The 11,612-nt window shown below is 38.5% G+C and overlaps 3 protein-coding genes across 3 annotated transcripts; 1 reads left to right on the top strand and 2 right to left on the bottom strand.

Annotated features, from left to right (window-relative positions):
- Window positions 1-1,743: 1,743 nt before the first annotated feature.
- LOC136239916 (uncharacterized) lies at window positions 1,744-3,351 on the bottom strand. The gene has a single exon (XM_066030658.1). The coding sequence runs from the start codon at window positions 3,349-3,351 to the stop codon at window positions 1,744-1,746; it is 1,608 nt and encodes a 535-aa protein (XP_065886730.1).
- A 790-nt stretch (window positions 3,352-4,141) lies between these two features.
- LOC136239915 (uncharacterized) lies at window positions 4,142-6,711 on the top strand. Its single transcript, XM_066030657.1, has 4 exons — window positions 4,142-4,637; window positions 4,909-5,109; window positions 5,151-5,700; window positions 5,901-6,711. The coding sequence occupies exons 1-4, from the start codon at window positions 4,142-4,144 to the stop codon at window positions 6,709-6,711; spliced, it is 2,058 nt and encodes a 685-aa protein (XP_065886729.1).
- A 2,483-nt stretch (window positions 6,712-9,194) lies between these two features.
- LOC136239914 (uncharacterized) lies at window positions 9,195-10,100 on the bottom strand. The gene has a single exon (XM_066030656.1). The coding sequence runs from the start codon at window positions 10,098-10,100 to the stop codon at window positions 9,195-9,197; it is 906 nt and encodes a 301-aa protein (XP_065886728.1).
- Between the last annotated feature and the right edge of the window lie 1,512 nt (window positions 10,101-11,612).

Genomic DNA, 11,612 nt, shown 5'->3' with positions numbered 1-11,612 from the left:
GGTAATATGCATGTCACATATCTCTTTATCAAACAAGTGTTCGAATTTTCAGATATTTGTCCCACCACTAGTTAGTTTACAGATCAATACTAGTAATGGCTCTAACCACCAGTATCTAGATCATGAGACTACCTTGATTATGATGGTGTCCGGCTGGTTTTCCAGGTGCAATGAGATTTTGTAGAATCTTTGCCTGCCTGCTTAATGTGCTTTATAGTGCATGCCAAACTTGTTACCTAGGTTCAGATAGACCACACAATTAATGTGTTGTGTTACTTGACAGGTCCAGTGAAATTCAGATATTGGTTTACTGGAGGAAGGCATCCCATTTGCTACGCCAGATGACAAACGGAGGATTTGCAGACCGTCTTAGTTGCACCCCACCTTGGCAGCACTGAGGATTGGTGTCCCGTCAAGTACACAATGGCAGATCCAACATTAAGAAGCAAAGCCAATTATCATTCTTATTTGTCTACCAACATGAGACAGTGGTGTATTTTTAATAGTGCACTTTGTGAAATACTGTATTGTTGCAGGCATTAATTTAATTAGCTTGCGTGACATGTGATATATTAATCGCTAGCTGTCTGGCTTTACTGTGTGTGAGCACCAATTCATCAGAATTAGAACTCAGAAAGTTAGGGCTGAATTGGGAGTGACAAATAAAAGTAATCACGTGATAGTGCATGGGTGGCACTAAATGGAATAATCCTTAAAACACTCTCCCAGGGGCAAACCCAGGAGCTGGCAAGGGGAGGGGCACAAACAGGGTAAGTGGGGAGAGTCATATTCTTTAGTTCAGTGCTGCATTTTTGAAGCAACAAATAATCACCTCTTAGTGGTGTATTTTTGCTATTTTAAACTTTTCAGATAGTTGTGAAGTCTTAAAAGCTGTTTAAAAGGCTCTGAATGTAACATGATAATTATTTTAGAGGCGCTTAATACACACGAAGGTGCTGGGTGACTATTTTACAGCTAGGTTTGCTTTGGTTTCAGGTGAATTTGTAATAAATGCTAGTAAAATGTGCGTATTTTCATGAGTTACTAAACTGATCTGGCCTAGCTGACATAAAGCTTAGTAGATATAATCAGAAACATGGCTGCCGGGCTCCTAGCTCCACAAGGTGGGGGGGGGGGGGGGGATTGGGCATTTGCCCCAAATGCCTCATCCTGGATCCGCCATTGTCTCCCTAGGGAAGTTACGTTCTTTACGCTTTCACAATACATTTATATGAGTGTTGGATTTGTGTCCACGCCGTGTCTTTAAAAGCTATCGTATGGATTAGGCATTTGGTAAAAAAAATCTTCTGTACAGGCAATCCAGTACTAGAAAACTCCTGTGAGTATTGCTCCACAAAAGGCAGTTATATTCAATGACAATATGGCGATAACACTACCACAAGCCGAGATATCAGCGTAATAAAGTAAACTTGGGTCTTATTTTCGTGGTTGCGATAAGATAATCATTCATTTACAATTCCGGCACCTGCTGTACAAAACTTTTCTAATGGAAATGATTGCATAATTCAGGACTAAAATTGTGAAGCTGTCCCTACACGTAAATAACTCAAGGTAGTAGCCATACACATTTTAATTGTGGCGTGCGCTTTGTAGTTTCTTGGCCGCATGCCTCACTACTGTGAGGTCTCATTTTCCATCTAGTATTTTGAAATCAAGAATTCAATAACAATGCACACTCTGCATAAGAATGCTTTATTTGAATCACAAATTAAGAAATAAATACTACGTATATACTATATACTCAAAATCCTTAAAAATGGTCTCTACATTGTCCTTCTTCTCCATAGATGACCCAGTTCCCCCTTCACTTTGCATCACCAACTGTTGTCGACACTCACTCCGGTTTGGAATTCCAATGAAAATAACTGCAGTCTGGTACCACACTTCCATCAATGGATCATTTCCATAGCACATTATGGCTGCAGCTGGTTGGTTGTATTGTGGTTGTTGACACCAGGTAATATCCTTATCTCTATAGTGGCAAAGGTTTTCACGGAAAAGAATGAATAGCTGTTGTAAGCTGTCATCATAATCTAGCTGATACTTGAAGTCATCAGAATTACGTAGAGCAAATATGTTTCGTCCGCGATATGGATGAAAACATATATCAAGCATACCACCATCAATAACATCACGTACTGGCTCAATGTCCCGTAGTAATGGCTTGATATGAACAGGGAGACCAAGGGATTTTGCACTGTTAAATATAACATAGTCGGCACCTTTTAATCTTGAACAATTTGGTAAACTAGAAACATTATGTAATATATTTGCTATGTCAGTATCTGTGATCCCAACTTTTTTCAAGGTCAACTCTTGTTCAGTAGGAGATCGGTTAATGAATTGTTGAATAGGGAATTTCTGTAGCTTGGTAACAACTTCCACTTTGTCCACAGTCAGTTGGGTATTACCCAACACATCAGCCCACTGCAAATCAAAAGTATAAGAATAATGTGTATTAAAGCCCAGTACACCTCCTTCACGCATGAACAAGGGATTACTAAGCGCCGCTTGAAGTGTTCTGAAGAAAGGATTACCTGTTAAGTCAACTTTGGGTCTGTCAAGATCATCACCATAGTAAAGGTTGTATGTCAAGGTGACTCGATATCCTTTGGTCACAGGCAGAACTTCATGTTCAATATCACTGTAAAAAGCAGCCCAACATAAGCTATTCAATGGATTAGAAGCAGGTGAAGACCAATCATACTTTATTTCTTTTCTCTGGTGACGTACTACTAGCTCTCCACCACTAAACTGAGTTGGTAAACAAACCACAAGACTACCAAACATCTGTGCCGATCGTGGTGTGTCAACGTGTGACTTAAAAAAGCCACCAGGTGCATATATGTTCAACTTGTACAGTTCTGCCTGCAAACTACCAAAATTTGGATTTATTAATCCAATCTCTCCAAGAATTGGAGTATCACAAAGTTGAAACGTTGTCATGAAGTCTTTAGGATCTAACTTAAAAGCATAACGATAGTTTCTATCTATAACACTCTCCCCTTTGTATCCAAAACTAGCAACAGTGCATGCATCAAGTAGCTTACTCATGGCTGTTTGATCTATACCAGGAAATTCGCACCACATAACTTCAACCTCCTTATCAACTGAAGCACACTGCTCAACACCTTTATCATCAAGTATCACAGCTCTGTAGGCTAATGACACGGTGCTGTTAGGAGGTAATTTCAACTTTCCACCACAACTAAATCTACTGGTGATACTATCAGCCATGTAGCCAAGATTTGATACAATTGACTTCTCAGCTGTCTCCTTCAGTGGCTTTGGATTCCCCATCTTCTGTCGCTTACTATACCCAGTCCACATTATTTCTAAGACTTTCAGTTTAAATTCTCTGCTAACTATAAAGTGTATAACATGAAGTGCAGAGCATGCAACTTGTTTTATAGGCTTCTAAGAGTTGGGCATGTTTAAACAAGAAAATAGCATTGGAATTCAAAGAGTTGGGCATGTTTAAAAAGGCACATGGTGTTGATTACTGACAATGGTGTATTCATAACACAGTCAGCAAATTCTAATTCAAACATGTTTCAACATGACTGGGTGTCTGGATTCAGTGGAATGGAATGGATAGTTGGAAAAGGCGAATACAATTGGACGTGGACACAGACACAAACACAAACACAGACACGGACATTTTCAAAAAGCACTTTTACATTTTATATAACAGTTATTTTTCACACCTAACGTTGTTGATCTTGTCATAGACCTTATCCATTTATAAGCGCACGTACGAAGGACTAGACCAGCACTCCACAGAATACCAAAGACCATAAATTATAGTGTTATACCAAGAGTTCATAATTTTTTCTATATTATGAACTCATGGTTGTACACATGCTCTAATACAGGATGCAACTTGATCAATGATGAAAATCTTCAAGTATACCGATTTTGTAGAATTCCATTTGGAATCATATCAAGCCCTTTTCTTTTATCAGCAACAATCAATTACCATCTGAAACAAATTGGAAGCACAACAGCTGAACAGTTGCAGCGTGATATCTATGTGGATAATTTGATAACAGGAACTCAAAGTGTTTCAGAAGGTCATCAATTGTATACAGAAGCAAAACAAATATTTACAACAGCTTCAATGAACCTAAGAGAGTGGGCATCAAATTCTGAAGAATTAATGGCATTAATTCCAAGCCACGACAGAGCAAACAGCTCTGATATCAAGGTACTTGGTATTTGTTGGAGACTGAAGAATGACACACTATCAGTACCAGGACCATCTTCTGAAAAGCTAGAAGGAGTTTTTACTAAACGAGGAATACTTCAAGCAACAACTTCAATTTATGACCCATTGGGATTCTTTTCACCAACCATCTTACATGCCAAAATTTTCATCAAAGAGTTGTGGGAAAATAAATTTGAATGGGACACCAAACTCCCAACTGAGCTACTAGCAAGGTGGGAAAATATCTATTGTGATCTCAAAACAATTCCAACCTTTCGCATTCCTCGATATCTTGGTATGAATGCAGCTGGACATCAGCCAATAGTATACAGTTTGATCTGCTTTAGTGATGCTTCAGGCAAGGCCTATGCTACTGCAGTTTACCTACACCAATTTTCACCTGATACAAGTAACTGCTCAGCTGATCTTGTTTTCTCAAAAACACGTTTAGCACCACAGGGAATAACGATCCCCAGATTAGAATTGTTGGGGGAACAAGAGCAATGCGATTCATTGAAAAGGAACTACACTTACCTATTTCATCCAAAGTTCTGTGGACAGACTCCCAATGTGTGCTACAGTGGTTCTACAGTACAAAATCTCTTTCAAAATTTGTGACAAACAGATTAAAGGAAATTAAATCACTTGAAGAAACATCATTCAAATACATCCCTACACAGAAAATCCAGCTGATCTGGCAACCAGAGGGAAGTCTCTATCTGAACTGTTACAATCCACTTGGTGGAATGGACCCTCATGGTTAACAAAGCCACAAAACCAATGGCCAGAATACAATGTTCCAGAAGCTAATCCTCAAGCTGAAATGAAATCTGAAGTGAAGAATGAAATTATTTTTGAAGCTAAGCTTATGGTTGGACAAGGTATCCAGATACATCCACAGCAATAATTATTAATCTCTCAGATATTGATGCTGAACGCTTTTCATCATTACAGAAATTGTTACGAACCACAGCATGGATTTTGCGGTATGCCAATAGACTGTTGAAGAAACAGATCAATAGTGGGCCATTAACAGCACCAGAAATTAAGAAAGCTAAGGAATTATGGGATCTACACATTCAAGGAAAATGTTTTTCAGACACAATCAGAATGGTTAAAAAGGGAGAAAACTGCAATTTAAAACAGCAACTGGGTCTGATAATAGATGAACAAGGTATTTTGAGATGTAAAGGCAGATATCAAAATTCAGAATTAACACAGGGAGCAAAATGTCCTAAGTTTTTGCCACCAAAGGAATACTTTACCAAGCTAAACATCGAAGAAGTTCATAGTAAAATGTTTCATTCAGGAGTATCACAAACCCCAGCTGAGATTCGACAAGAATATTGGATTCTTAAGGGCAGATCAGTAGTCAAGAGAGTGTTAAATGGGTGCAAAGTATGTCAAATTGTTGAGGGAGGACCATACAGAATGCCACAGATACCTTCGTGGCCAAAAGAAAGAGTTGTGCAGTCTGTACCCTTTGAGTACTCAGGATTAGATTATTTTGGTCCATTATACATAAAGAACTATGTGAATGTGGCCTCAGAAGATGAAGCTCCAGCTACCAAAAAAGTCTGGGTTTGTTTATTCACATGTTTTGCGATTAGAGCAGTTCACATTGAACTAATTGAAGACATATCTGCAGAAGAATTTTACTTTGTTTTCGCAGATTTATAGCCAGGCGAGGTATTCCAAAGCAAATCCTATCAGACAATGCTTTTAAGACAGCAAGATCAGTTCTCAGCAAGATTTGGAGTGATGTTGTTAGAAGTGATGATGTGATTGATTTTTCTGCAGCAAAGGGAATTGAGTGGAAATTTATTGTTAATCTAGCACCCTGGATAGGAGGAGTGTATGAAAGACTTGTGGAAATCACGAAGAGAGCATTGCGTAAAGTCATTGGCAGCAGATGCCTTTCAGAGAAACAACTGATTACTGTATTAAAAGAAGTTGAAACAGTCGTAAATTCTCGACCATTGATTTACATGGATGATGATATCAACTCAAGTTTTATTATCACACCACTTAGCTTTCTATCTCAAAGTCATCAACACTTTATTCCAGATTTCAAGATAGACATTGACACTTTTGAACCAACCGAGAGAATCAGTACAAGTCAACAGCTACTACAGAGGTGGAAAAGTGGTCAAAAATGTTTAAACCAATTTTGGACAATACGGTGTAAAGATTATTTATTGAGCTTAAGGGAGCGAAGTGACTCGACATTGAACAAAACTCGAAATTCTTCTAAACAGAAGCCACAAATCGGAGATGTAGTGTTGATTAAGGAAAACTTACCAAGAGGCCAGTGGAAGATAGGAAAGATAAGCAAACTGATCAAGGGAAGAGACAATGCTATTCGATCAGCCGAAGTAACATTACCTTCAAGAAGATGCCTACACAGAGCGCTGAAACTATTCTACCCCATTGAGTGTCCAGATACTGATTACACTGTGGAAGATAATACTGAGTCTGAGTAAAAGAAACTTTAAAGAATTGCGTCCCACTAGACAGGCTGCTATAAGGGCAAGAGAAAGATTGAAGGAACATCTTGGGGGGAGTGTTGCAGATGATGCAAGAGACATTAAATAATATTATATAATTACCTTAGTTCATTTAACACTTTGTAGGAGTTAACTTATAGGGTTTTGTTTCTGCAGACGAGACTAAGCTAGAATTCTAAACTATAGTCAGACAGGTTTTCACTACTATGTATTCTGCTGGTAAAATAACTGAACCTTGAACTCTGTCGATCGCGACAGGCTGAGCTTTGTATGTTAACAGTACTACACTCCCTTTACTACACTATAACCTATTGTCATCACCTCTAACCTCCATGATCCCTACATTTACAGCACTGCTATACCATATGATATTTTGAGTAAGCTATGTATTATCACCTATTGTCATCACTTTTGTACAGCTACTACTACCTATTATCAACCAATACAGTGAAACCTGTTAATCAAGACACTTAAAAATGAGGACACCTACATAATCTGGACAATTGGTAATGGTCCTAAAGTCTCCCTTAGCATGTAAACTGACCTGGAAAATCAGGAAACCTTTATAATTGGTCAGTCCCAAGGTGTCCTTAATACACAGGTTTCACTGTAGAGTAAGAAAATAGCATGAAAAGAACACACAACAGAAAAATCTGTTACCAAAAAGGCTGTCAAAACGAAAAAAATAGTAGCAAAAAGGTTGTTGAAGAAAGAAAAAGTTGTAACCAAACGGTTAGAAAAAGAAAAAAATGTGATGCAACCAGTAATTGAACTCACTCCCTATTTGTTTCAAGCCTCACGCTCTACCATATTGACTAAATTCACTTGTGGTTACATTGTCTTTTAAATTTATTTATAAAGGCATGCTCAAGTTGAATGGAATGTTCACGTGCCTCGGCACTCATGCCAGTACAACTAATCACCCAAGCCGGTGAAGGCTGATAACCTCGCCGCGCTGAGTGATCAATCACCCTAGTCAATACGAATTCTACCACTGGATTGCTTTTACAGACTTACGTAAATGTTTCAATGGTGGGTGGGAGAAGGTAACATTGCTGTTATGTTTGTTAGTGTAAACGGACAAGTCCTGGAGATATCATGGAAATACTTTACCATGTGTCACAATAGAATCGATTGTGGGTTTTGACTAAAACTGATAAAATACGTGATGAATGTCTGCTTTGCCACAATATGGTGAACTACACATGAGTTACTTTGTAAACTAGTTTGTGTGCATTCAGGTTGTTAATAGTTCGTGCAACACATGTTAATTACAAGTCTTAGTGTACGGTGAAGCTACACAACTAGAAAGTTCCATAAATCATTTAAAGCATTGCCTTGCTCGTGCTATATGAAAAACAAAGCACTCTGTGCTTGGCCTCAATGCTAATAAAGCACTCCATTTGACTCGTGCTTTATTAGCATCTTGGCCGCGCCTCGTACTCAGCATTGGTTAAGCATAACCAAGCTCATAAATGTCTTCAGATCAACCCCAAATCCTTACAAGTTTCTGTGAAATTTTTATTTATAAAAACAGACTACCTGATACTTTCAGCCACGCAAAACCAAGGAGCTTGATTTTGATGTTGCTTCCTCCTGAGACATGCATTTTTGCCAACCATAGTACATACAGGGACCTGAGCTTGCGGTGTCCTGTTCCATACATGGACCAGGACACAAGTTTACATGCATTTTGTGAAGAAAATCAAGAAATGCTACACTATATCAGATCTCTGACCTGACATAATAAATCAGTGAAAAGTCCTCTCAACTACAGTATCTAAATAAGAGCTGCCATATTAGCTATCTATTCTTAAGGAGTCCAAACAATCAATTACTAAAATGTACTGTAACATGACACATGTCATTGTATTACCTTAGATTATATAATAATGAAATATTTAAATCATGAGAATCCATAGCTAAAGAGTACACAAAAACAGCTAGTCTGATACATTAAACACCCTAAAACATGTCTCAACACCTCGATCTGTACAGATGACCCAGACTGTGTGCTTCCTTCACTCTGCATCACCAACTGTTGTCGACACTCACTCCAGATTGGGATACCTATTAAAATAACTGCAGCTTTATACCACACTTCCATCCATGGATCATTTCCATAGCACAACATGGCTGCAGCTGGTTGGTTGTATTCAGGCTGCTGACACCAAGTAATATCTTCATCCCTAAACTGGAAAAGATTTTCACCAAACAGATTGAATAAACTTTCTGCACTTCCAGAGTTGCTGTCATCATAGTATAACTGATACTTGAAGTCAACAGAATTGCGTAGAGCAATATTCTTATCCCTTGCATATGGTGACATCCCCTGCAATAATGGTTTGATATGAACTGGGAGGCCAAGGAATTTTGCACTGTTGAATATAATGTAATCAGCACCTTTTAATCTTGGACAAATTGATAAACCAGAAACATTATGTAATATATTTGCTATGTCAGCGTCTGTGATCCCAACTTTTTTTCAAGGTCAACTCTTGTTCAGCAGGAGATTGGTTAATGAATTGTTGAATAGGGAATTTCTGTAGCTTTGTAACAACTTTCACTTTGTCCACAGTCAGTTGGGTATTACCCAACACATCAGCCCACTGTAAATCAAAAGTATAAGAATAATGTGTATTAAAGCCCAGTACACCTCCTTCACGCATGAACAAGGGATTACTAAGCGCCGCTTGAAGTGTTCTGAAGAAAGGATTACCTGTTAAGTCAACTTTGGGTCTGTCAAGATCATCACCATAGTAAAGGTTGTATGTCAAGGTGATTCGATATCCTTCGGTCACAGGCAGAACTTCATGTTCAATATCACTGTAAAAAGCAGCCCAACATAAGCTATTCAATGGATCAGAGGCAGATGAAGACCAATCATACTTTATTTCTTTTCTCTGGTGACGTACTACTAGCTCTCCGCCACTAAACTGAGTTGGTAAACAAACCACAAGACTACCAAACATCTGTGCCGATCGTGGTGTGTCAACGTGTGACTTAAAAAAGCCACCAGGTGCATAAATGTTCAACTTGTACAGTTCTGCCTGCAAACTAGCAAAATTTGGATTAATTAATCCAATCTCTCCAAGAATTGGAGAATCACAAAGTTGAAACGTTGTCATGAAGTCTTTAGGATCTAATTTGAAAGTATAACGATAGTTTCTATCTATAACACTCTCCCCTTTGTATCCAAAACTAGCAACAGTGCACGCATCAAGTAGCTTACTCATGGCTGTTTGATCTATACCAGGAAATTCACACCACATAACTTTAACTTCCTTATCAGTTGAAGCACACTGCTGAACACCATGTATTGTAGTCTTGTAGGTTAATGACACAGTGCTGTTAGGAGGTAACATCAACTTTCCACCACAACTAAATCTACTGGTGATACTATCAGCTATGTGACCAAGATTTGATATAATTGACTTCTCAGCCGTCTCCTTCAGTGGCTTTGGATTCTCTATCTTCTGTTACTTACTATCCCAGGCCCACATTATTTCTAAGACTTTCAGTTAAAATTCTCTGCTAACTAAACAACAGAGTATAACATGAAACGCAGAGCAATGCAGCCTGTTTTATAGGCTTCTAAGAGTTGGGCATGTTTAAACAGGAAAATAGCATTGGAATTCAAAGAGTTGGGCATGTTTAAAAAGGCATATGGTGTTGATTATTGACAATGGTGCACTCATAACACAGTCAGCAAATTCTGTTTCAAACCTTCAACAAAGAGAAGGCCAGCATCTGGATTCAGTGGACTAGGTGGAATGGACTGGTAGAATGGACAGGACTAGTAGAATGGTGGAATGACCTCTAACTCTAATAGACTTTTATAAAGACCATGCTAATACACTGTGCATTTAATTAATTGACACATTTACAGTCAAATTCTCAAGGATCACTGGCAAAATCGTGTCATACTAACCACCCAATACACAGAATTACTTAGTACAGTGGAACCTCCCTTATCTGGGCCTCTGTTATCTGGGCACCTCCATTGTCTGTAGGGGAATTAGTACAGCCCAAATTAATAGGTAGCTGGAAAAGGCGGATACGATTGGACACGGACACGGACACACACATGGACACGGACATTTTCAAAAAGCACTTTTACATTTATATAACAGTTATTTTTCATACCTAACATTGTTTTTACAGCGGTCTTCACTTCCAGACCCGGGATTCAATCTTGTCATAGCACTTATCCATTTATAAGCGCACGTGTGAAGGACTAGACCAGCACTTTACAAAATGGCAAAGACCATAATATGGTGTTCATCTTAGCTTAGCAGGTCAAATCCACAATCTTATGCCTTTTAGTATAAGGCGCAGGCGCTTGACCAAGCATTGAGGGTTTCAGGTTGGGACATGCCAGCTTAATCTCTATGACACTGAATTAGATTTCTACAGCATGTTTACAACACTATATGGTCTTTAGAGTGCTAGTCTATCATTCACACATGCACTTATAAATGGATAAGTGCTATGACAAGATCAACACCTGGGTCTGGAAGCAAATGCTGCTGTAAAAACAACATTAGGTATGAAAAATAACTGTTTTATAAATGTAAAATTGTATTTTAAAAAATAGCCGTGTCCGTGTCCACGTCTGTGTCCGAGTGTATTCGCCTTTCTAGCTACCCCAAATTAATCACATGGCTTGTAGTCTATTGGCTATAATGAAGTGTGATGAATACACAAGGAGGGAGCCTAAAGGTTAGTGTTAACCTGTTTGGTGGCTTGTTTATTCTACTAAAATAATAACTACCTCTTGGTCGCTAGGTGATAATACATTTGTATAGCCCAGGGGAGTGACCATAACTACTATGCAATGACTGCTTCTTCTGTCTGTAAAATTTTATAGCACTAAC

This window comes from Dysidea avara, chromosome 12 (assembly GCF_963678975.1).
Source record: "Dysidea avara chromosome 12, odDysAvar1.4, whole genome shotgun sequence".
Classification (NCBI taxonomy): Eukaryota; Metazoa; Porifera; class Demospongiae; order Dictyoceratida; family Dysideidae; genus Dysidea; species Dysidea avara.
This window is presented reverse-complemented; position numbering and strand designations above follow the sequence as displayed.

Bases quoted from the DNA above. Each gene is read 5' to 3' on its own strand.
- LOC136239916 (XM_066030658.1), bottom strand. From the start codon at position 3,351: ATGTGGACTGGGTATAGTAAGCGACAGAAGATGGGGAATCCAAAGCCA.
- LOC136239915 (XM_066030657.1), top strand. From the start codon at position 4,142: ATGAACCTAAGAGAGTGGGCATCAAATTCTGAAGAATTAATGGCATTA. The intron at 4,638-4,908 runs GTAACTGCTCAG...ATCCCTACACAG, and splicing joins CCAATTTTCACCTGATACAA to AAAATCCAGCTGATCTGGCA. The intron at 5,110-5,150 runs GTATCCAGATAC...TTAATCTCTCAG, and splicing joins TAAGCTTATGGTTGGACAAG to ATATTGATGCTGAACGCTTT.
- LOC136239914 (XM_066030656.1), bottom strand. From the start codon at position 10,100: ATGTTACCTCCTAACAGCACTGTGTCATTAACCTACAAGACTACAATA.